Source organism: Mya arenaria, chromosome 5 (assembly GCF_026914265.1).
Source record: "Mya arenaria isolate MELC-2E11 chromosome 5, ASM2691426v1".
NCBI lineage: Eukaryota > Metazoa > Mollusca > Bivalvia > Myida > Myidae > Mya > Mya arenaria.
The window spans coordinates 6,989,015-7,016,987 of NC_069126.1; the positions used below are offsets into that span (position 1 = coordinate 6,989,015).

The 27,973-nt window shown below is 35.9% G+C and overlaps 1 protein-coding gene across 1 annotated transcript in view; it reads right to left on the reverse strand.

Annotated features, from left to right (window-relative positions):
- LOC128233400 (uncharacterized) overlaps positions 1–27,973 on the reverse strand; it is a 62,660-nt gene that overhangs the window by 19,014 nt on the left and 15,673 nt on the right. Inside the window, exons 5-8 of the mRNA XM_052947059.1 lie at positions 11,348–11,539; positions 8,156–8,710; positions 3,543–3,712; positions 838–985 (exon numbers count right to left, since the gene is read on the reverse strand). Of these exons, the coding sequence (XP_052803019.1) occupies positions 838–985; positions 3,543–3,712; positions 8,156–8,710; positions 11,348–11,539 (1,065 nt within the window). The remainder of the gene's footprint in view (positions 1–837; positions 986–3,542; positions 3,713–8,155; positions 8,711–11,347; positions 11,540–27,973) is intronic.

The following is a 27,973-nucleotide window of genomic DNA, read 5'->3' on the forward strand; positions in this document are numbered from 1 at the left end:
CGCGCGTGCTCTGACGTCACACAGTGTACCGTTATATCTGCATTTTTTCTCATGGCGCGTATCAGTATAAGTAGTTTGACAGATATATCAAATCAATAAATTGGAATCTTAATATGATGTTGGTACCTAACTGTCAATTTGATTAAGCAAACAAATGACAATGCGAATATGAATCCTTTATGTTCGTCGCCAATCAAGGGACAATATTGCCTAAAGCATTATTGCTAAACAAACACCTATTCATGCCTCGGCTTTTCGCAGTTATGTTATTGAAGCCATTTATTTTGCCGAAGAACTTCATTGGTGTCTTCAATAAAAAAATAAACTAAAACAAACATATGTTGTTTTTGATTAATTATTTCAATTTCGATAAGTAACGACCTGTCCTGCAAACTTATGTACTCATTTTTAACCTACCTCCAAATAGAGAGCTCACAGTTGACCGTCATTTTCGTTGAGTAAAACAAAAACAGTTACCGCGAAAGTCGATAATTGTCCGTTGAGCTTGAACATTTTTACACATTAGGAAGAATTTTAGCATTTTAGATTTGCTTAAAAGTTGACCACGTCTTATAAGCGAGTCGAAACAAAAAGCACCAGATTTCATGGGCAAAGTTAGGGGGCCGTCTTATAAGCGAATTGCCTTATAGTCGAGAAAATACGGTATTACTTATAATATTTAGTAACATATGCATTTATGTGCAATAACCTATGATGGCCCATGAAAGCGCTTTGTCCGGTTTCAAAAAAGACTATAAGGCTTAAGATCATACATTTCTGTGTTATTTATGTAAACGGTGTTTCAATGATACAAAATAAAAGCATAGATGTTCATACCTTGGTACAATTCTGAGCAGCGAGAGGCAATTTCCCACATCACGAGACCAAATGAGTACATGTCAATCTGTTTTAACGAAGCCTCACAATCGCGCAGATTCACAGCGCCATCTAGCAACTCCGGAGCCATGTAGCGTAATGTACCCACCTGCAGAATAATAGTGTTTACAGTTATAAGGAAGCAATAAAATCGCATACTTTGTGAGACCTCAGAGATGAGATGATTCACAGCACCGTCTTAACAAGTCCGGAGCCATGTAGCGTCATGCACCAACCTGCAGAATAATTGTTTTAAGTTAAAAGGAAGCAATAAAATCCCATATTAAGTGAGGCCTTCCAGTTGGGGAGATTCCCAGCGCTGTCTTAAACAAGTCTGGAGCCATAATGTGGTGTAATGTACCAACCTGAAGATTAATAAATGAGAATTTGAGTGAGGAAACCTTACAGTCACACAGTCAGTGAAGCATCATGATCAAGATTTCCCGGGGAAATCTACCAACTCAGGTGCAATGTAGCGTAACATAAAAACCGACAGAACAATAAATGGGTTTTCGAGTTAAAATGGAACAATATTAACACAGTTTACGTGAACCTCAACAGTTATCTCAAAGTAGCCCAAAGCTAAAAATCAAATCTAGAAGACAAAATGGAACATCTGATGCCTTGTGTAGAGTCAAACAAATATGGTTTTATATTTGTGTTTTTTTGCATTTTACATCTTATTTAGAATATGGAAATTTAAGCTTCAGCATTTCTGACAATACTAGAAAGACAGGTTAATGTGAAGTCCATCTCATTCACCAGAGGTCATCTTCTGGTCATCACCAACCTACCTACCAAGATTGATGACCGTAGGACCAAGCATACTCTAGTTATCACTCGGACAAGCTTTTTGTGGCCAAGGTTACATGACCTTCAAAATAATTAGGTTCCATCTGCTGGTGACCACAGTCTGTCCGTGCCAAAAGGTGTGGAGTTTGAACATTCTGCCTTACAGCAAAAAGTTATTTTTGTACATTAAAACCTACTCATCACTTTACGATTACGGGTCAAATTACAAATAAAAGCAAGCAATAAATGCTTTCACAGACATTTCATGACATTTAAGGACTTGAAAACCATTTTCATAAGTTTCCAGATTCAACTTTTGAACTGAGAGCACAAAGATTACGGTAAACATTTTGTTCAGAAGAATAAGGACACATCTCTTCAAGACAAAAAAGAAATAGAGCATTTTTAAATAGATTTTAAAGACTTTATTGTGACATTTTTAATGTCAGAACGTTCAATATGGTATAACATCATGCAGTTACCATTGGCAAAGTTTGCAAAGGTTGCAACTTAATATGTTCGCCCTCCTCTTCCAAACCCTTATCATATATGCTGTTAAGTGTTAATATGTGGTGTTCGTTGAGTGCCCCAGAAGAAAACTTGGAAAATGTAAGTATAAAATGGTGTATTTTGTGTTTTTTTGTCTATTCTTTGTACCATATTGTCATAGTTACCATTGACAATATTAGTGCCCCCCCCCCCCCCCACCCCCATTCTTGGATCGGCTTATTTATGGATATACAAAGACAACACTCATTATTATTACAGACAAGATCACTACAAGCTGATTCTAAAGTTAGTTATTTTTTCTCAGCAGGACAAGGGGGAATAACTGAACAATTACCAAAGCCAGAGGTATGGGTCTTAAATTATTGATGGGAATTGGCACTGCATTGTTATATGTGACCCATAAGTTTCATGTGAATTTCCCAATGGATTTGTAATATGGCTAAAGTTTTTGCAAGATGACGAAACCAAAATAGTGCCAACACATCCAATTTTACTTTAAACCAGATACGCTGCAATGCGAAGAATCCAGGTTTTAAATATGGGCAATCAGAAATTACTGTATGAGTTAGGAAAAAGTAGCAGCCTTTATTATTACTTCAATGAAAAAGAGACATAACTGATATTTACTCTAGTTAAAGATGCACTCTTACTACCAAATAAGATTTACCACAATTAATACAATTGTTTAAATATACCAGAAAGAATGAATAAATGTCGATAACAATGGTGCTTATGAAGGATACCGAGGTCAATTTAAAAGAATTGTGCAGAAAACAAGGTATATCTTCATTATGAGACTATAGTAGATCACTATAAATCTTTTAGCATTCACCAATCATTTAATATTTTTTGGTTTTCAGCTATTAAATACACTGTTATAATCTTGTTATCAGTAATTATTATTTTCCATAAATGCATTATTTAGTAAGTAGTTTAAGATTTGTCACTCAAAATTTATGTTTGTTTTACATGTGTATGTATTGTTTTTGATTAAGAGTGTCACTTTAAGTATCTTCTGTGTTTAGTTTCCATTAATTCCAACTAAAGTTGTTGGGCGGAAACCATTTTTTCTATTCTCAGTAACAGTGACCTTTCCCCCTAACCCCCGCAAAAGCGATCCTAAGCTAGCTCTAAACATAAAATACCAACACACCAACTTTCATGACTATCCATCAATGCTAGCTTAAGTTATTTGGCAGTAACCAATGTCTGACCTGAACACCCACCCAACCGCCCAACAACATCCTCATTCTGATAACCTGGTTACCGTTGAAAACCTGGTTCAAAAACACACAATCCTAATTTATCATGGTGCTGAAATTGACAATTTACAGCTTAATTTCTGTGAAAGCCTTGCTACTTACATCAGTGAGAGAAGTTTGTTCGGCATTTTCCGTGCGCCCCTTCTGAATGAGTTTGGAGCCCATGGCCGTCATACAGAAGCCGAGGTCTGCTATCACGCAGCTCAGGTCCGGTTTTATCAACACATTGCGACTGTTCAGGTCCCTGTGGGCTACAGTCGCTTTGAAAGACTCTGAAACAAGAACAGATGTATGAGATTCATGGTTGGTTGTCAAATGTTCGGAGATTTTTGTTGTGTTATGAAGTGTTTCTTTTAAGTAGGCTTAAACAAATAAAATATTTAGCTTGGTACAGTAATATTTTTATGAAAATGTTAGCTATTTCTAATAAGAAAAGGCTGTTTTTGTAAAAGTTAACTTGTGTTTATTTTTGTCTTCTATGCAATTAATTTGGCAGGCTTGCCACACCTCAGCGCTGACGAATTGTTTAAAAGACCCAAAATAAATGCTAACTTCGTTAGTGTTCAGCATGAAATGCCCTGCGAATGCCTTTCTTTAAGCCAGTGGGCATGGACAAGCTTATAAATAAAAAAATAATGCCTAGAAGGAAATTTTGTGGATATTTTTGTTACTAAATTTGGCAGTTGTAATCTGCAAAAGGACTTTTGGTTGTCAAAGCTCCTCTATATGTTTAAATGTTAATATGTACATCTGGTGATCGAATTGGCGTATGCTTAAGGAATGAATTGCGGGGTTGATGTCATTATCGGGGTATGAACACAACTGGGCTGGTCAAAGTTTTTGGAGTCCTCGCATACTTTGACCAGCCCAATTGCGTTCATATCCTTGATAAAGACATCAAACCCGCAATTCATTACTTATATTTACACCAATAGTTCATTATTTCATTCAAGAATTGTTAAAACAATACTTTATTTCATTTAAGAAACCTTTCAGTAATCCTTTTTTACACATTCTGTAAATGGAACGACCCGACTATAACCGAAATCATTTCATCAAATGACGTCACAATAACGCGGAAAAGATCAACCACTTGAAAACACTATTAAACGTAAAATTGAAACACTTATAACAACAATACATTTAACATATCATAAATTAACACTTTCTTAAATGTGGATTTATATTTTACGGGACATGCTGAGACAAAACAAACAATAACAAGATGAACAATATTCATGTATATTGTTATGCGATGAATTGCGATCCGAAACATATCCGAAGATGTTGCGTTCATCGGATGATAACCTAGTTCATTTATGGAATGGAAGTTGAGGTGTAACTAGAGATTGCTTTTTTGAAAAAGCGCATGTCTCCCCCATTGTGTGGTCGTAGGTGAGAAATAATCAATGATGGACATGAAATTTGTACTTCCTCCCTACCAAGTTTGGTGAACCTAGGTCAAACCATTCTCAAGATATTGAGCGGAAATGTTTTTTACATTGGGGGTCGCCGCGACCTTGACCTTTGACCTAGTGACCCCAAAAACAATAGGGATCTTCTACACCTCATGACCAACCTCCCTACCAAGTTTGGTGAACCTAGGTCAAACCGTTCTCAAGATTTTGAGCAGAAATGTTTTTTATATTGGGGGTCGCCGCGACCTTGACCTTTGACCTAGTGACCCCAAAAACAATAGGGATCCTCTACACCTCACGACCAACCTCCCTACCAAGTTTGGTGAACCTAGGTCAAACCGTTCTCAAGATTTTGAGCAGAAATGTTTTTTATATTGGGGGTCGCCGCGACCTTGACCTTTGACCTAGTGACCCCAAAAACAATAGGGATCCTCTACACCTCACGACCAACCTCCCTACCAAGTTTGGTGATCCTAGGTCATGCGGTTTTCAAGTTATCGATCGGAAACGAACAAAGCATTCTCCTGATATTGCACGGAAATATTTTTTTACATTAGAGGTCACAGCGACGTTGACCTTTGACCTTGTGACCCCCCAAAATATAGGAGTTTTCTAAACCTCATGATCAACCTCCCTACCAAGTTTGGTGAACCTAGGTCAAACCATTCTCAAGATATTGAGCGGAAATGTTTTTTACATTGGGGGTCGCCGCGACCTTGACCTTTGACCTAGTGACCCCAAAAACAATAGGGATCTTCTACACCTCATGACCAACCTCCCTACCAAGTTTGGTGAACCTAGGTCAAACCGTTCTCAAGATTTTGAGCAGAAATGTTTTTTATATTGGGGGTCGCCGCGACCTTGACCTTTGACCTAGTGACCCCAAAAACAATAGGGATCTTCTACACCTCATGACCAACCTCCCTACCAAGTTTGGTGAACCTAGGTCAAACCGTTCTCAAGATTTTGAGCAGAAATGCTTTTTATATTGGGGGTCGCCGCGACCTTGACCTTTGACCTAGTGACCCCAAAAACAATAGGGATCCTCTACACCTCATGACCAACCTCCCTACCAAGTTTGGTGATCCTAGGTCATGCGGTTTTCCAGTTATCGATCGGAAACGAAGTGTGACGTACGGACTGACGGACTGACGGACTACCGGACTGACGGACAGGGCAAAAACAATATGTCTCCCCCAGAGAGGGGGAGACATAAATATATGAGCGTGAACACTAAACAAGGGTTATGACCAACTCATATCATTTAGATTAAATTAATTTTCTGAATTTTAGGCATTTATTTCCAGTGGGGGTTTCAGATCATGTAATCTTTGTTGAATGATAAAAGTCATGTTAGAAAATGGGAATATAATGGAATTACACAATAAATTATGGAGAAATTAGGTTGTTTCCAGACAGACATTACTGGGAAGACTGTAGTCTGAAACCCTGACCTTATTCAGGCGAACAACATCGACTTGCCAATTTAATACAAATTACATAGTCAACCAAATTTTCTTCCAGCTGGCAGAAAGTTCCCAGATTTCCAAACAAATAGTAAAAAGTTTAAGGTCTGGCAGTTATTCAACTTTTCAAACGCAGGGGCATATTTAGGAATACAGAGATACAGCCAGGACTTCAGACATACACTTGCTGAAAGTTCCTAGATTTCCAAACGAATAGTAACAAGTCTAAGGTCTGTCAAATATTCAACTTTTCAAACACAGGAGCATATCTAGGTAAACAGACATACACAAGCATCAGTTGTAAAAGGTAAGGATAATTATAGCCAAAAGTGAGTACATAAAAAACAGAATAAAAGGGTAATAGGACCCTCAGGGCTCTTTCATTAATCTTAAGAGTAATAGCGTACCTAGGAGTATTCTCAATGATTGTACTGAAGGTCATTTCATTAAGATTCCTAGGAGAGATTTCATACCCATAGGAGAAAGTTTTAACAGTAAGTTACACTCTTAAACAAAAACAACAAAAAAATTCAACACTTAACAAGTAAAAGCAGTGGTCGAAATTAGTACAAGCCTGTAAGCCCTGCATTGCTTAACGAGCTTGCTCAAATTCTGGATTTTATATAGCAGGGATTTTTCAAAAATTTGATGCCAAGCAATAATATAAGAATTTGGGCTTGTTCATACCAAAGTCTAATTTTGATGACTGTGAAAGTAGACATATAGTACAACTATGATTAAATGAAGTCTTAATCTCTTAAATTTCTTCAAAGCTATGATTTACTTTCTTTCTTGGTTTGAAATACACAAAAAATCACAATTTCAGGCATTTTGTCGCCATATAAGTAATTCTAAGGGCGCTGGCCGTATTCACGAAAAAGGAAGACCAAAAATACACAGACAGACTCTCAAAAAGCACTTTTTAATATAATTTGACAACAGCCTTCATTCCATTTTCAAGGCTCCCCATGGTAACAAATAATCACCCAAAATATCTTACAAAATAAGGCACAGATTGAGAATGGTCATTTATCAGGAACTGAAATTTCTGTGACCGTGTTTCGGTTTGCCTTTGGGGAAAATCAATACATTTCAAAGACAGTGCCTTCTGGAAGTCTAGACATACCTAATTAGAAGTGATATAAATAATTCCTCTTTGGCTGAAGGGATAGGAGCCAATCCTGCTGGCTATTTTATTTCTATTTCTCCACTGTTTTAACAGTAAAAGAAATACATTTTTTTGGATGATGATTTAAAGTTCAGTACATAGGAGAAACATCAGATTATTATTGAAAAAAAAGAGTCTTTTATTTCGGGGGGGGGGGGGGGGGGGGGGGTATGAACTTTAAGAAAATTTAGAAAACAACCTACATATACAGCCAATGAAATTGCAGACAGGCAATCATTAAGTACTATATGTAAGGCTTTATCATTGCGAATTTCAACTTTCATTCGCTACACTCATTCTGCCCATTCTTTATCATTAAGATTTTAATTAATGTCTTCTAACTATTTCAGGGTATGTCTCGAGAACGATGCATTTAAGGTAATTGATATTTGATGTACGTACATAGCATGTCTTTTCATCAACCAAATGGCAATATGAATGAAATTTTAATACATGGTGACCCATGTTGTTTTGGGTAATGTTTCAGTATTATTTGAAAGGTTATTGTGTACTGATAACTTGTATGTAAAATAATGTTGAAACTAGATGCTGGAAGATGGATTACACACGCCAGACATTGGCCGATCACAATAGTTCACCTTTTGCTCAGGTGAGCTAAATAACAACAATGGACAGAAAGTTTTTTTTATAACTCATTATTACCTCCCGATCCCTGGTCAGTATGAAGGTGTGACATTCCACGTGCGAGTGTCTGACACATTTTACACATCGTGAACCAGTCCAGCGTGTTGTTCTTCAGGTAGTTGACGAGGGTACCATCCGGAACATACTCCAATACGAGCAGGTGTTGAACACTGCCGTCCTCAAGTATCTTTTCTTCCCCGCCGAAAAACTTTATCACATTGTCGTGCTCCATGTGAGGGAGCGAATATATATACTTTTCATTGTAATAATACTGCTTGTATGCTGGCGAGTAAATTTTGACAGCAACGTCTTGTTCCTGTAGCGAACCTTTCCACACTTCACTATACCTGCCCTTAGTAATAAGGCAGCTGATTTTAAGATCGTCAATATCGAACGCAGGTGTCTGTTGGTCGTCTGTTGACGATGTAGCAGTGTTCGGAGGCCGTGGGGGTTGGAGACAGAATCTGTACACCAGGTATAAAACCAGCACCACGATCGCGAGGGAAAACACAGATAACAGCGAGATCATTATGGTTCGCTCCTTATAGGAGGGGTCCCGTAAATGACGAGTCACTGAAATAAACAACGTATACTATTAATAGACAGTGTTCTACATCTCTAAATCAAGGTCCAGGGATGTGCTTGACCTCAAACAGTGGTCAATACTAGCACAAGCCCACACTCCCTGCACTGGTAAAATATTTTCCGGGTTTGCTCAAACTCTGGGTTTTATACAGCAGGGCTTGGTCGAAAATGTAATGGCAAGCAGCAGAACATGAATTCAGGCTTGTTCATATCCAAAAGACTAATTTCGAAGACTGCTCAAAGCTGAAGAAGTGAAAACCATTTTTATTTTTAATTTTTTTTTTTTTTTTTTTGGGGGGGGGGGGGGGGGGGGTAGGTCCCAGAGCCATCAGATCTGCAGAAATCTGCAATTCCCAATTACACACCAGTCTATGAAAACGGAGGTTTAGGTTTAGGTTTATGACTATATGATCTTTGCACATCAGATATCAGAATGTATATGCTTTTCTTCTATTCCGACATTTCAAGACAACTATGTGTGTGTCAGTGCTTAGCCACATTTTCGCCAAGACAAAATTATATTGATTCTTTCAAGCTTCTTATTTCAAGTCAGAATTAATCAACTCTTCATTACACCATAAGGAGGGATATAACACAAGAAAAAATATTTCTGAACAACATTTTAAGATAATCCCACCCAAACGAGGATGTTTCCTTGCCCAAATACTGTTTACGAAAATTGGATCTCGGTCCCATGGCTAAAATAATGACTTTTATTATGACATTACGGTTGGTACATTTTATGTCTAAACCTCTAAGCAATGTATTTTCCATGTAAATATTGTTTGTTTTATTTCCAGAGCATGTGCCTTTATTATACAAATTTTTAACTTATTTTTGGAGAGATATTTAGGGTAACAATGGAGTATAATACAGCTTTTTAATACTGGAAGCTTAGAAGTACCACACCAGTTATTTTCCCACCTTGCGAATGGACGGGTGCTGAATTTTATTTACACATTTGGAAAAAGTACATGTTTAAGCAGTTAGAATGGGGCCAATTTTCAAGACAAAATTTTCAGAAAAAAAACAACCCTGGTACCATTCAAAGGAGGCATCAAACAGTCTTAAGGCCAATATAAATTCATTACTAGATTTTTATCCATTTTTTTTAAATTGGGGCGTGGGGATTTTTTCTTGAATGACTGTTTCATCCTTGAATAAATATGTGATCATGCTCTTTCTTATTGCATAAGGGACCATATACATGATTATGTTTCTAGAGGAACCATGAACACCATCGTAACAATTCTCCTTTTTTACATGTGAATTTTCTACATCGACACCATGAGTATGAATAAACGCCGTTCCCAGATAGTACTAGAACGGTACTCAAATACAGTAACTATAGTTAAACAATTTTAATGAGTCAATAAAAATTAACATGGGTGGCAAAAAGAGAGGCGGGCGGGGATGATAAAAAATCTAGCAATGAATTTATACTCGCCTTATGACAAACCCAAACCCCAATATTGTTAGAAGCTAAGACATACTCATACGTAAGCTGCAATTTTCCAGTCACTGACTACATTATAGTCCTTATATGATTGAGTCGTTTTTTTCCAGATTTCTTCTGTTTGTTTATGGATAAATGTCATCAATATTTTGCTTTTAAAATCCACTCAAGCCCAAGATTTCTAAGGAATGAATGCGTTAAAATATTCCTGATGACATGTTTTGATAGCACGAAAAGTCACAGTGCTGAAAGCTCAATAAAATAAAGAAGCATATTAAGAATAATTTTGCTTTCAATCCTGAAAACAGCCTTCACCTGATAAGCCCAATTATTGTGGATCGCCTTTTCCTAAGCAATGCCCCCTCTAACATCAAATCCTGGACAAAAGCCTCCACCCACCCCAAGCCCCTGTTCAGCAACTCTTGATGGTCATGAAGTCGGACAGATACCTTGTCCAAAGCTGTGTCATCCAGTGTGCCCCCTCTAACATCAAATCCTGGATTGCCGCCCCCCTCCCCCTCCCCACCCCAGTCCTGTACAGTAACTTGATGGTCATGAAGCCTGACAGGCACGTGCTTAGGGACCATAACGGGTCAAGATAAGGGTCATTCAAGTTCCATCTTGCCAATAAGCACTACTAGCTTGTATCAAGCCTACTACAGTTTTAATCATTAAATAAACCAAAGGAGAGTCGTGGAGCAAACACCAATGTTTGTCAATGGTTTATCTTCAAAAAAAAGGGATATAACTCAAACAATTATTATGGCCTGATCTTGAGTTATTTGCCTTGTTGTACATGTGCGTTTTAACTCTGGCAACATATTTACCAAGTTTTATTTCAACATCTTGAACAAGTTTGAGTTGTGGCCATGATTAAAAGTTTTTTGCATGCTGACTTCGACGTTTCTTCGAAAAACAGACAAGCTCAAATTAATCTCATTTATCTCAATTTATCTCACCTGGCCCTGAAGACAAGCTAATATTTATCTCATAAATCTCAATTTATCTCACTTGGCTCTGAAGGACAACTTAAATTTATTTCATTTATCTCAATTTATCACACCTGGCTCTGAAGGACAAGCTTAAATTTATTTCATTTATCTCAACTTATCTCACCTGCCTCTGAAGGACAAGCTATAATTCATCTCCATTATCTCAATTTATCTCACCTGGCCCTGAAGAATCTGTGGTGTGGTTGATTAACATAGGCACCACGTCCGTTGATATGTTGTTATTGCACATGTTGCCATAGCAACAGCAGAAGTGTGAGTTGTTCTGCTTGTGCGAGTGGTAGGAGTGAACATACGGAATACACTGGCTCGAATCGCAACTCCCCTTGTCGTCCTGGTCATTCCAGCAACCTGAAATGAGACATAATTTTTTTTAAAAATTTTTATTCCCACATCCTTCAGAAAAAAGTGCAAATTTGCAGGGAAGTTGATCGCCTGTCATTTTTGAAAAGTGCGCCCCTCCCACCCAAAAAGATCTTCCAAGTTTACATTATAATTCATAGGAGAAAACAGTTACAACAAATGCCCCATTGCAGACAAAGTATTATTAAAACTTTCCTGAAGGAGTACGCCCAAATCTCACTGGCAACACTTAAAGCCAAATAAATCTCGGTTCTGAGGGAGGGAAGCAAGTCCAAAGCCTACGCCCTTAAGGTTAGCCCCTCTAACGCCAAATCCTGGATATGCCCCTGATCAGTCTTAGATAATGCTCTTATATGAAAAAGAATGTATAAAATACCATAACAAATATAATATGCATTGTACCTCAATGTTAAGCTTATGCACATTTTGTCAAGTAAAAATATACAAGTATTTCTATTCTGCCCTGTGTTTCTAAAACAGCATTACTGTCAAGTTTTAAATCTTGGTTTTGGGTTCAAAAGCATTAACAAATGTTTTGTAAAGCTGTTGTTTATGCTTTTATTGGCATCAGTAAGCTGGCAACTTAATCCAGTAAACAGCTCACTCTAAAATATGTGAACATGGCAGAAACTTGGTCTGCACAATATCAGACATTTCCAGGGAAAATACTAACAATTTCTTAGGATTGTGTGAAGCCATAAAAAACACTTTATATAAACACATTGGCTTAAAACACATTAAAAAAACAAGCATCCCTATATTTTTTTATCATTAGTCATTTCATATATGCTTCAAATGGGCCAATCAGAGCCAGGTATTTTGAGCACTTAATATTGGTTATAGGTGTATGTGACTTAGTTGATTCATACTTTGACGTCAATTTTTTAATGATTTACCATCTGAGTGTTACCGATAAATCAGTCAGTCGCTATCACTCCCATGAAGTTGTTATAGGTGAACTATAAAATTCTAACCTTAACTTATTTATGTATCCACCATAATAATCATGACAATTGTGTTATAAAATAATATCATATTTCTCTCCTTGTTATCTCACCATTAAAATGATATCAGATAAAGCATGAATAATACTAATGTTGCTAGAATATTTCACAATCTCTAACGCAATAGTTGAATTATAATTATGTTCCACATTTTGGACACACAGATTAAACTTTGACCTATAGCAAGGAATATATATTTCAGTACTTTTTCTTTTTTTTCCAGATAATGATGAAGTGAAAAGCAATTTTCTTCCGTCGAAAGCCTGAATTTTGACTTAATATTCTGTCAGAAAATAAATCTTTATTAAATGCTTATCATCCTCGATTTATTTTCAAGACAGTAAATAATGACTACCAGACATAACACTTTGTTAAAACCATTTCAGAGGTGAATTATTACTTTAAGTACACATTTTCTCCACAAATCTTTGAATGAATAAATAAAACATTCAGTGAACTGTAATTGTAACTGCTTTCTTATAATCTTACCAACAATGTTAAAGGGGCTCATCACCATTTGAAAAAAAATGCAAGAAAAAAAGTTAAATGTCAAAAACTTAAATAAAATTGACATTGTTGCGTACGACACATTGGATCTTACTTACAGATGTATCACATCGTTAACGACACAATGCATCTTTCACAGTTTTTGCATAGTTTTCCAACTCAAAATTTACTACGGTTGTCTACCATGTAAATCCCAGTAAGTTCAAAAACAGCATCGGTATATTAAGCTTTACTCATAAACAGATATGATTTCAACTGGGAAACCGTTAAGCACTATTTTAAACGGGGAAACATAGATGAGACAGCAACATTATTGTTGCTTTTATAATTTTAATGTTAAGTGACGTTTTGACAATTCTAGGCTTGATTCTAGGAAATACAGTATATGCTGATTTTTGGACCATCTGCTGTCTGAGCCTCTTTAATGGTCTTTCAATGTCTTTCTTTTGTTATTCTATTTATAGCCAAACCCGTCTCCAAATGGTGAACTTAATATACATGTTCATCTTTTTATAAGAAACACATATTTTTGTGGACTTGAGGACTATCTCATTTTGAAAATTGATTTTGAAATTAAAAATGACATTACCATCGTAGCAACTTTGTTTATAACAAACACACATCTTTTTGTGCTCAAGAATGATTTGAGGTTAAAAATGACCTTCAAGCTTGACCTATTAAACTAATGTCAAGGATTTTAATTTTTTTCAAAACTAACATCTTCTAGTGCTCAAGAATGATCTGAGGTTAAAAATGACCTTCAAGCATGACCTTCACATAACCTTCAATCATGAACTTCAAACATGACCTATAAAACCAATGTCAAGGATTATCTCATGTTTTTAAAAACTAACATCTTTTAGTGCAAAAGAATGATCTGAGGTTAAAATTGACCTTCAAACATGACCAATGAAACCATTGTTACAAGCAACGAAAACCATGAAACAAGGTAAAAAATACCTCTTCAAATTCATTTTCGTATAAAAACCTTACAGTTTGGTGAAATTAATGTCAATATATATGTGTATGTATGTACTGTTAAAATACCAGTCAACATAATTTTTAATTCCCCCTAAAATACAGCATGAGAAAAATACACAAGAAAACTGCATATCATTAACCCCTTTTTGGGTTTTCCAGAAACACCGGTTCCCTTTCAATGAACTGGGGATTATCTGGGAACTGAATATTGAATTTTAAAGAGAATATATGCATGTGATGTAACAATAAGTACTGGATATTTGTTTTAATATCGTGAAGTCCCTTTTTTGTGATTTTTTTTTTGTTGACAATTTTCAATGGTTTCAATTCTGCAACACCACTATTTATTAAACAGACAACAAACAGTAACAACTATAGGAAAATAAATAATATGCTAGATTTTTAATTCACCACCTTTTAGGTTCACGAAATATTTCGAATATTAATCTCACAAAATTTAAACATTCTACAGTTTTGCAACTTTTTGCATAGACTAGTATATAATATCAATGGTTTTAGCGCAAGCCAGACGCAATTCCTTGAAATAATATATGGAGATATGACCATCTTGCGCTAAGCCCATTATGTGCAGTATTTTCTCATTTTATTTTACAAGCAGATGCCCAAGTACTCAATTATTTACTAGGGGGAAAAGATTCATGGAACCAGTTTTAATTTTCTACTTTATTATAAACACTGCACATACTTTATTGCTAAGAGAATGTTAAACAGCCAATAATGATAATAAATTTCATAGAAACGCACAGTCATGCATTCAGTTATCAGTGAAAACAAATTTCTTCTGGATATAATTTTGCAGTAACTTTGGTATTTTATAATGTTATACAATAGCGAATCAGGTTTAAATTACTGTCTTCATGATCACAATGAAAAACCACAACAGTTTGACATTAAAAGACCCTATTAAGAGACACACATGCACATGGATAAGTATAAAGGGACACCAATGCACATTGGAAAGTATAAAGGGACACCAATGCACATTGGAAAGTATAAAGGGACACCAATGCACATTGGAAAGTATAAAGAGACACCAATGCACATTGGAAAGTAAAAGAGACAAAAATGCACATTGGAAAATATAAAGAGACAAAAATGCACATTGGAAGTAAAATGAGACACACATGCACATTGGAAATTATAAAGGGACACAAATGCACATTGGAAAGTATAAAGAGACACAAATGCACATTGGAAAGTATAAAGAGACACATATGCACATTGGAAAGTAAAAAGGGATGCCAATGCAAATTGGAAAGTATAAAGGGACACAAATGAATGCACATTGGAAAGTATAAAGGGACACAAAAGCACATTGGAAAGTATAAAGGGACACAAATGCACATTGGAAAGTATAAAGAGACACAAATGCACATTGGAAAGTATAAAGAGACACAAATGCACATTGGAAAGTATAAAGAGACACAAATGCACATTGGAAAGTATAAAGGGACACAAATGCACATTGGAAAGTATAAAGAGACACAAATGCACATTGGAAAGTATAAAGAGACAAAAATGCACATTGGAAAGTATAAAGGGACACAAATGCACATTGGAAAGTATAAAGGGACACAAATGCACATTGGAAAGTATAAAGAGACACAAATGCACATTGGAAAGTATAAAGAGACACATATGCACATTGGAAAGTATAAAGAGACACAAATGCACATTGGAAAGTATAAAGAGACACACATGCACATTGGAAAGTATAAAGGGACACAAATGAATGCACATTGGAAAGTATAAAGAGACACAAATGCACATTGGAAAGTATAAAGAGACACATATGCACATTGGAAAGTATAAAGAGACACATATGCACATTGGAAAGTATAAAGAGACACATATGCACATTGGAAAGTATAAAGAGACACATATGCACATTGGAAAGTATAAAGGGACACAAATGCACATTGGAAAGTATAAAGAGACACAAATGCACATTGGAAAGTATAAAGAGACACACATGCACATTGGAAAGTATAAAGGGACACAAATGCACATTGGAAAGTATAAAGAGACACAAATGCACATTGGAAAGTATAAAGAGACACAAATGCACATTGGAAAGTATAAAGAGACAAAATGCACATTGGAAAGTAAAATGAGACACACATGCACAATGGAAATTATAAAGGGACACACATGCACATTGGAAAGTATAAAGACACACAAAACTCTCTGAAGTATGAGAACAAATTTTCAAGTTTGAGGGGGTGTATTTTGCTGTGTAAATCAAGTCACCAATTGGCATAAGTTGTTGTCCCTGGTTGGAATCCTGGTCTGGAAGTACAGTCTTCTACTATTATTATTTTTTAATACAAGGTTGGCACCTTTTTGTAAATAAGGTCAGGTTCTACTAATAATTATTTTATTTGTTTGGCCTCAAACCCTGTTGTAAGCCAGATAATGCCAGCAAAGCAAAGCCAGACAAATCTGAAAAAGTGGCAAAATCAATAGGCTGTTTCTAGAATGTCTGGAGGAACATAAGACTGCCAATCTCATGTGGCACTGATCTATGGACAGCCACCTCTGTCACCAACAGGGGCAAACACTTCTCAGACATATACATGTCTAGTGGTTTAGTTATCACTGTTGAAAAGGAAGAATTTATCTTTGTTAATAATTATGTAGTCAAATTTCTGAATATGACTCTCACTAAGAAAGTCAACAACGATCATTAAACGTTAACAACATTGTCTAGCTGTTCAGTTATAATTGTTGAATAGGGAGAATTTACCTTTGTTAATATGTAGTCGAATTACTGAATATGACTCTCACTAAAAAAGTTAACAATGATAAGGTGAACAACATTGTTAACTTAAACAAAGTTCTGAACAATTGGGCAAAAGGTCAATTAGGTCTTCTTCATAATTAAATCAATATAATTTGTATAGCAATTCATTTGGTGGAAACATGGGCACAAATACCAAGTCCCTTACCTGACTGCATGATTTAATCTACCGTATGCAAGATTTGTATGTGAAACAAATAAAACCTGCGCTCAACCAGATTGACTGTTTTGACAATTTTTATTTTTTGTCTTTGAAATTGAGCCACTTTTGTGTACATTAAAAGATTGATAACCAGAAAAAGAAGACTTCTGACAAAAGATCAGATCACAGTTTTTCATATTTACATTTTCAAAATTGATGTTTTATAGCTAAAACCGTTCACTAATGCAATCATAAAGAAAAATTAAATTTTTCACCAGTATTCCAACAATTGAGATCTGTTCTATTGCGAGTTATCTTATATTAATTAAATGAAGGCATTGATACCAAAATCAGCTTGTTATATAGGAAAAAACAAAAAAAACTTGTTCTATTGCGAGTTATCTTATATTAATTAAATGAAGACATTGATACCAAAATCAGCTTGTTATATAGGAAAAACAAAAAAAACTTGTTCTATTGCGAGTTATCTTATATTAATTAAATGAAGGCATTGATACCAAAATCAGCTTGTTATATAGGAAAAACAAAAAAAACTTGTTCTATTGCGAGTTATCTTATATTAATTAAATGAAGACATTGATACCAAAATCAGCTTGTTATATAGGAAAAAACAAAAAAAACTGTCAATCTGTGAGAGCGCAGCTTTAAAGGAATAAATTGAAAGGGAGCAACAGCGACCATTTAATTTGTACATGTAAAACATGAACTGTAACGTATTTAAATTTTATCATTCAATATCAGCTAAGTAGATCAATAAATATGCTGTCACAGTCAAATATAATTGAATCAACTACTCAGTCACCTACACCAATAACCGAAATAGAGTGAATGAAATACTTTGCTCCAATTTGTCTGTTTAAGCAGCGATAATTTATCGATTTAAAGTACAGTTGAATCAATACAACATCCTCATTTATTGAGCTTTCAGTGTCTATCTTCCATTGCCTTTGCTCAGAGTATATAAATATTCAGCTGCAACTCTCTAGATAAACAAGGCAATTACATAAATAACAGGTTTACTGCACATAAATTCAAGGCCGAAGAAACAAACAGGAAATCAAAAACTTTCTTTTCTGAGAAGCCAATGGCTCCTCAGGGCAAATATTTCAGTAAAATCTTGTGTCTGAGTTTGAAACAACAGCATGAAGACTTTAAACTGCATATCTTTCTTGTGAAATAAATATAAAAAAAAATATTGATGATGGAGCATGGGTTTTATTCTGACCCATTTTGGGCAGACGATCGACAACATACCCAAAAGTGAAAATAAAATTCCTAATTCAAGTTTCATATTTTTTGAAATTAAAAATATATTTGTTAATTTAACAACAAAAAATAATGCGAAAATTTGATGCAGTTGATTTTCTTCAGTAGATGATAATTATACGTAAATGGGAAACTTCCCCAAAAGGCTTCTCAACAAACAAACAATTATCTGCGAATTATCTCTTCAAACCAAGGCCATAGCATATTTGTGCATTCCATAAATAGAAATAATGATCACATTTTAAACATATGATATTGATGTAAATGTTTCCTGCTAACAAAGGCAGACAATTAAAGAAATGTGGTTCTCAGAAGAACCTGAGCCAGATGAGAGCAGGTTATACAGCCAATATGTCACACAATACAGTATGCAGTGCAGTATTGATCCTGTCTAACACAGTTGCTGGTTTCCCTGTGATCCAGATGCGGACATACCATTTCAATCTCCCGGAGGTGGACAGACCATTTCGATCCCTCCAGGGACAGACCATTTCAATCCCTCAGTGGACAGACCATTTCTATATATTCCTTCGTGGACAGACCATTATTTCTATCTCTCCATGGAGAGACCATTTCTATCCCTCAGTGGACAGAACATTTCTATCCCTCCGTGGCCAGACCATTATTTCTATCTCTCCGTGGACAGACCATTTCTATCCCTCCATGGACAGACCATTTCTATCCCTCCGTGGACAGACCATTAATTCTATCTCTCCTTGGACAGACCATTTCTATCCCTCCGTAGACAGACCATTTCTATCCCTCTGTGGACAGACCATTAATTCTATCTCTCCGTGGACAGACCATTTCTATCCCTCCGTGGACAGACCATTTCTATCCCTTAGTGGACAGTCCAACATTTCTATCCTTCCGTGGACAGACCATTTCTATCCCTCCGTGGACAGTCCAACATTTCTATCCCTCCGTGGACAGACCATTTCTATCCCTCCGTGGACAGACCATTTCTATCCCTCCGTGGACAGACCATTTCTATCCCTCCGTGGACAGACCATTTCTATCCCTCCGTGGACAGACCATTTCTATCCCTCCGGGGACAGACCATTTCTATCCCTCCGTGGACAGACCATTTCTATCCCTCTGTGGACAGACCATTTCTACCCCTCCGTGGACAGACCATTTCTATCCCTCCGTGGACAAACCATTTCTATCCCTCCGTGGACAGACCATATCTATCCCTCCATAGACAGACCATTTCTATCCCTCCTTGGACAGACCATTTCTATCCCTCCGTGGACAGACCATTTCTATCCCTCAGGGGACAGACCATTTCTATCCCTCAGTGGACAGACCATTTCTATCCCTCAGGGGACAGACCATTTCTATCCCTCCGTGGACAAACCATTTCTATCCCTCCGTGGACAGACCATATCTATCCCTCAGGGAACAGACCATTTCTATCACTCAGTGGACAGACCATTTCTATCCCTCAGTGGACAGACCATTTCTATCCCTCAGTGGACAGACCATTTCTATCCCTCTGTGGACAGACCATTTCTATCCTTTCGTGGACAGACCATTTCTATCCCTCCATGGACAGACCATTTCTATCCCTCCGTGGACAGACCATTTCTATCCTTTCGTGGACGGGACCATAAATTCAATCTCTCAGTATCTTGTCTGTTGTTTTTTCATCTTTTTATTTTCTCTCTGTGACAATTAAATACAGCTTACTTCCATAGACAGCTGTGAACAAAATATATATATATTTTCGTCATCATTCAGATGTTGGTCAACTAGAAGTAATTAAGAACATGAGCTGTCAAATTAAGTGACCAATGCTCCGGAAGTGCCATATAGAACAAGTCTACATTCAGGAAGAGCTATCATATAAAAGCATATGCCGGTCCCCATAAAGTCAAGTGCGTAGGAGTGATGCAGTGAGACACAAGCTGTCTTGTAACAAACACATGTGGCAAGTTACGATGTATTTTTAAAATATCTCTGTGCATGACAAAGTTACAGCATGAACAAAACCAACTATATACTCTATGCTTTGTGCATATTCATACAGACTTCCATCATAATTAAACTCTTAAATATGACCTTGATAGAGTCATGGATCTTGCATGCACACAATTTGCGTACTGAGCACAAGTGCCGATTAGTTTTTTAACCACCCTGTGCATGACAAAGTTAAAGCCTGGACAAGGATGACTTTGATAGAGTTCTGGGTCTTGCATGCAGCAAAATTTGCCTTTACGTACCGAGCACAAGTGCCGATTCATTTTTTAACCACCCTGTGCATGACAAAGTTAAAGCCTGGACAAGGATACTCCATCAACGTGCACATTATTATGCAGCATATTGCTTATTTAATATTAAAAAAATCTTAATGGGGCTGAGACACCAGATGGTTCAAAAATCGGCAAATACAGTATTTCCTCCAAACAAGCATAGAATTGTCAATGCGAGCAAGTAGGGGGTTGATAAAACATCATTTTACATAAATAAAAGAGGAAACGCACCAATCACGATGCAGTCTTTCTTTCGAATTTTAATAATACTCAAAAACTGCGAAAAACGCATGTGTCTTAATATACACGGCCTCTAAACGCAAGCTCCACCACTTTACGGTGGTGCAAAGAAAAAGAGCTGTCGACACTTCCGTGGTGGAGCTGTGCCCTATGTTTACATGAACAAACTTGAGTATGATTTATATTTTATTTGATAATTTCATTTAACGGACATATTTCGAAAATCGGAGAATGTGGTACCGTGTAAGAACACTTTTACTGTAGGCTGGTTACTATTTCGTTTCAATATTGTGCAAACTGTGGTGTCAGGAGCTTTTCTCCCGAATCGGACTTGTGCATATTTTGAGATCTGATTGCATAGCAAGTACATTTCGGTGCTTACACACCCCGTAAGAACATTCTCACGCATGCAAACATAACTGTTATGTATAGTACCTATGCCGGAACACAACAAAACTGATAAGCACTTCTTAAAAAAGGAAAAATGCACATAGTTATAAAAGTGGTGGCGCTGTTGCCCTAGTGGTGGCGCTATCGAGTATGTTTTGCGCTTGAAGTAATATAAAAAGCAAACGCTTTTGGAATGAATACAAAAGTTGCTATGTTTATCATTCATTGAACATTATGCTGGTTATACATACTTCTTGCGGAAACAAAACTCTATGCGAACTACCTTAACCTTACTGAAAATTATTTCGAAAACAAATGGCTAGGTGCTGTTAATTTTACCATATAACTATAAGTATCTATCATGTGTGTCCGGTTATGAGAGAGGTATTCTTGCATACTCGACAAACATGACATCGATTTAGGACAGACTTACAGTATTTAATATTTTATAGTTCTACGTAATTTTCTCTTTTTTATGTATTAAGGTTGTTTTCACCAAAAACGTCAAAACACATCTGTACTAAAATGCATTCGTAGCCAGCAATAAATACTAATTTAGAAGGAGTCTATTAGATAAAAAATCATTTTTCATAAATAATATGGATACAACTTATTTGTACCAGAAAAAAGATAGACCATAATGGGATTTTTTCACTTATTTAGAAAAACGACCCTCTGCCTATCAGATAATACATTGATCAGGACCATTTTACATTATCTTTATCAAATTTTTATTCATCTATAAAAACTAATCTCATAAAGTTAATAAAGTGATTATAACTTCCAGGAAAAAGAGCTCCAAATAAACTTCATAGCTCATTTCCTATCATTTCCAGTGTGTTTTTTTAACCATTTTGGGAACAGGGCCCGATTTTTTAGCCTTTCTGACTGGGAAAAATGCGTCATTTTGACTGAAGTTGGGAATTCCAATTTTGCATAAAAATGAACAAGAACGCTTAAAAAATAATCAAAATGATAAAAGAATGTGTTTGTTTCATCTATGCTTCCTAAAAAAAAATGTGGTACAATTTTTTTTAGAAGATTCAGATTTTTTTTGGGGATAAAAAAAAATGGAAGAAAAATAAATAAATATATTTTCGGAAAAAAAGTATATGTTTAAGCATGGGAAATAGGGCCAATGTTCAGCCTCAAAGAGATCAGGAAAAAACTTACTGATTAAACAACCTTGTGGCTTAAAGCTTTTATCAGATTGTGGGCCATATATGTGCAAATACGGGGAAAAAAGCGGTTACATGACATCAGCATGAACTTGATCTTTGGGGATGTATCACTATGAGATACTTGTGTAAAATCAATATTGATCATGCAAGATCGCAGTTCGAGTCCAATTTAAAGTTTCTTTACGCATTCAAATGCATCTTTAAGACACAGAAGTTGTTGAAATATTAAACACTGGGCGCCTTTCTTCATTTCAGGATTGGAGCCCTGAGAAAGGTGAAAATTTACAGATACAAAAAAATAAATAATGCTGATTGCTATAAAACACGTTTATCAAATCACAATACACAATGTAGAGTCAATTTAAATGACTTTTTTTTTTAATTTGACCTGCAAACCTTATTTCAAAGGTTAATTCTTTTGAGATTATGGAGAGGAATTTTAACGTAAATTTGGGGAAAAAAGTATATTCCTTTGCTTGGGGAATGGGTGCTTATATCAAGCCCCATTTTTTATCGAAAGAATGCCTTGAAACACTGGAAAAACTCTGTAAATAGCCTCAGAATATGGCATACCTAAAATTGGGGTTTTCAGCCTCATTTATATGGCAGGAAAGAATGCCAGTTAAACGTATTGAATCTTTGATAGCATCTTTATACATAACTAGATATACGATCAGACAGGACAATAGTAATTTACAAGCTTTAGTCGATTCAGTACAACAGTTCCATCAATAAAGCCCAATTACATTCTATAACACAGTGAGCCAGTTATATGAGAAGCAATAATATTATATATATGAAAATTACTATCAACAAAGAAAGTTACAGATTGTTATATAATTTATACAAGGGAGATGAGCGCTGTTTTGATTGGCTAGATTTTTGCTTCCTATTAGAGAGCACTATCTTGATTGGCTAAATTTTTGCTTCCTCTTGGAGAGCGCTATATTGATTTGCTAGAATTTTGCTAGAATTTAGCTCTCTCTTGGAGATCGCTTTTTTGATTGGCTAGATTTTTGCTTCCTCTTTGAGAGCGCTATTTTGATTGGCTAGATTTTTCCTTCCTCTTGGAGAGTGCTATTTTGATTGGCTAGAATTTTGCTTCTGTTTAGAGAGCACTTTTTTGATTGGCTAGATTTTTGCTTCCTCTTGGAGAGCGCTATTTTGATTGGCTAGAATTTTGCTTTCTCTTCCATCAATAAAGCCCAGTTACATTCTATAACACAGTGGAGCCAGTTATACGAGAAGCAATATTATAATATATATGAAAATTACTATCAACAAAGAAAATTACAGATTGTTATACAAGTAAAAAAGGGAGATCTTATACAAGTAAAAAAGGGAGATCACTGATTAGGAGATTGCAATGCGAGTCATTCGGAACACCTTGGCAGTTTTCAATCGAAAACAACTTTGGATGTATAACAGTACATCAGTAAAAGAAGTTCGTAAAATAAAACAATAAAAGTATTTATTCATTGTAGTGTTTTAATGTGTATTTGTATAATTAAGTTTAAATTAATAGCCAGTGTTTAATTCCATAAATAATTAAGATTAATTAATAATTAATAATTATGATTCCCAAGAGGAAAGTCATGAAGTTTAACTGCTAAAATTAAATTACTATGCGATCTACTTGCAGCACAGTTAAATGTAAAGATTGTTAACTGTCCATATACATCCAAGGTTGTTTTCGATTTTTCGATGGACAATTGCAGAGGAGTTCCAAACGCAGATTGAGTCCACACACACCTGGGTGTCTATTGTGGATTGACCTTAACCCCCTCACCCCACTGCACAACATCAGGTTAGGTATGGGATTGAAATTGCACCTGTGCCTGTGCATTGTTGGGTTTTTTGCAACTTGTTTATGTCTACAGTATACTGTTACAGCAGCGATGATATTTAAATGTCAAATATTTCCATAACACAGAACTTTCAGAAACTAATTATCTTGGTCTACGTTTTTAAAAAAAACTAACAACGTAAACATGTTATTCAATCCAATTTAAAGATCTATGAAGAAATTCGATAATTCTATATTTCCTTTATCAGGTGAGGCCCCAATATTTTGATTAAATAACTTTTGTGTTTCAACTAGGCATGAACTATATATTCAAATAATTTTTTGCACTGAGACTTAATTTGTGATTTAATTAAGAAACGGATTTCTTGGAAGGAAAGAATTGTCTAATTGAATTAGCAACTTCAGAGAAAAAACTGACTTGATCAAGAGTATATAATGTCATTTAAAGAAGCAGTGTGATGCTAAAGCTGTTAATAAGGACACCAATATAAAGGTATTCCATATGAGGGTCCTTCGTACTCTTTAGACATTTGTGTGCTTCATTCTGGAGAGAGCGATTTTGATTGTCAAGATTTTTCTTTCCTCCGGGAGAGCACTATTTTGATTGGCTTGATTTTTGCTTCCTCCAGGAAAGTGCTACAATGATTGGCTAGATTTTTGCTTCCTCTGGGAGTGCGCCGCTTTGATTGGCTAGATTTTTGCTTCCTCGTAAGAGCACTATTTTGACTGGCTAGATATATGCTTCCATCTGGAGAGCACTATTTTGATTGGCTAGATTTAAGATTCCTCTTTGAGAGTGCTTTTTTGATTGGCTAGATTTTTGCTTCCTTTTAAACAGCACTATTTTGATTGGCTAGAATTTTGCTTCCTCTCAGAGAGCGCTGTTTTGATTGGCTAGAATTTTGCTTTCTCTTGGAGAGCGCTATTTTGATTGGCTAGATTTTTGCTTCCTTTAAGAGAGCACTATTTTGATTGGCTAGATTTTTGCTTCCTCTTGGAGAGCGCTTTTTTGACTGGCTAGAATTTTGCTTTCTCTTGGAGAGCGCTTTTTCGATTGGCTAGATTTTTGCTTTACCTCATAAAATACTACTTTGATTGGCTAGAATTTTGCTTCCTCAAGGAGAGTGTGATTTTGATTCAGGTCATTGCATAGAAAGTCTGCCTCTATAATGAACTGTACAGACCATGCAGACTTCCTGGTGGAGGGCTAAACCTTTTCCCACCCTTTCTGTACTGGCAAAAGATTTACATATAGAATTTCAACCAAAATTGCTTTGAAAAATTAGGTTATTGCCCTCTTTATGTGTCTATTAGAATTAGGGATGCAAACGAATGGCAAAATTGATATTCGAATATTCGTTTGCATCCCTAATTAGAATATACCTAGAAGGATTTATTAGATTATTCATTGAGAGAAAAAGTGTGCCCATCTGACACAGTTGATTCAGTTTTGTCACTTTCTGCCCTGAATATATTTCACGGGAATTTAAAAATGAGATTACAGTTACTATGGTAACATTGTTAAATTATAAAACTTGAACTTAAGGCTTTCTTTGAATGAAGTTTAAAAAAAGAGGTTTAACAGCTGAACAAATAACACAAATCTACTCAAGTTTGCAGTGTTGTATTTTTTATTACATACAATCTGTCTCAGTCTCAAATCAACCAAGTCTGCTGGTAGCATACAATAAACTGTCCCAGGCAAACCAAGACTGCTGTTACATACAATAAACGGTCCCAATCAAATGGAGACTGCTGGTTACATACCATGAACTGTCCCAGTCAAACTGAGACTGTCAGTTACATACAATTAACTGTCCCAGTCAATTCGAGACTGCTGGTTACATACCATGAACTGTCCCAATCAAATCCAGGATGCTGGTTACATACAATAAACTGTCCCAGGCAAACCAAGACTGCTGGTTACATACAATAAACTGTCCCAATCAAATTGAGACTGCTGGTTACATACAATGAACTGTCCCAATCAAACCGAGACTGCTGGTTACATACCATGAACTGTCCCAATCAAACCGAGACTGCTGGTTACATACCATGAACTGTCCCAATCAAACCGAGACTGCTGGTTACATACCATGAACTGTCCCAATCAAACCGAGACTGCTGGTTACATACCATGAACTGTCCCAATCAAACCGAGACTGCTGGTTACATACCATGAACTGTCCCAATCAAACCGAGACTGATGGTTACATACCATGAACTGTCCCAATCAAATCGATACTGATGGTTACATACAATGAACTGTCACAGTCAAATCGAGGATGCTGGTTACATACCATGAACTGTCCCAATCAAACCGAGACTGCTGGTTACATACCATGAACTGTCCCAATCAAATCGAGACTGCTGGTTACATACCATGAACTGTCCCAATCAAATCGAGACTGCTGATTACATACAATGAACCCTCCCAATCAAATACAGACTGCTGGTTACATACCATGAACTGTCCCAATCAAATCGAGACTGCTGATTACATACAATGAACCCTCCCAATCAAATACAGACTGCTTATTTCAACTTTCAGTGATGTTATCAAGAAGCACTACGTTCCTATTGCACACACAACCTTTTTTTTCAAGGTCCGACTTTCTTTAATGTAAATTAGCCTCTTTATAACTGAAGGATATATCAATCATATTTATTTGCAATAAATATTCAATAAAAAACATGAAAACTTTGCTTTGGTTTTAATCCATTTCAATATAATAATGTTTATGGTAGTAAAACAGACAATGTTTGCATCTGATGTTTGACACATATGTGTTGAGGAAAGTATGTTTAAACTTATTAAACTCAGACTCGCTCATGGTTTGTAAAATGCACATTTTTATTACGAAACAAAGTGTAACAAATCATTAGGAGTGTTTAAACTGAGATACCAAAAGCTGGAACCCTTCAGCAAATGTTGATATTTGCTCTAATATCGTCTTTGAAGACCACAACTTTCAAAAGTGCTTCAGAGATTCGTGCTTGATTGATTGACATTATCATGTGATGTTATCAATGTATTGCTGTAAGGTCAAAATATCCATCTCTGTTGTGCTGTCCTTGAGGACTGTTGTTTTAAGCCATCGGTTTTCTAATTATTTCTTTTCTTTACCGTCGTGGGTGAATAACTGTTTTCAAATGGATTATGGTGAATACTAATTTTTGGTCCAAAAACACAAGCCTGTCCCTTTAACATTACACAAGTCCATACATTTTGGTTTTTGATTTGATATCAGAACCATTTCACAATGTCGTAAATTACCATTGTTTTAACTTTACTTGTATTGATTCTAGAAAGAATATGCAAATATATCAATTTCGAGTAGCCGTTATTCCGCATTTTGCATGATGGACCTGATTTGATCACAAGTTCATAATCAACAGCGGAACATAAAACGCCAATTAAATTGACAAGCCATGTCTCATCAATAGAAATAGTCTTAAAATAACATGAACTGAATCAACAAATATTCTAAATATGAAATGAACCTGCTTAGGAGTTAATGTTAATATTCAAGAAATCGACATAGAGTGGGCTTCATGACCAAACATGAACGAAAATGTAACATTTTTTTTTTTTTCGTCATTTCAGGAAGGCGGTATTAAAGGACCTTTAAGATTTGGAAAAATATGTAGTTTTAACGTCATTTTGGAATGCGGATTTTGCCTTAAAATGAAAAGTAATGCTATGAAAAAGATAGAGGGAAAGTCAAAGACATTTATTAAGTGTGGCGTTCCTAATGGTACAGAAACATGGATTCTTGTTCACAAAAAACTTAATGGAGGACAAAT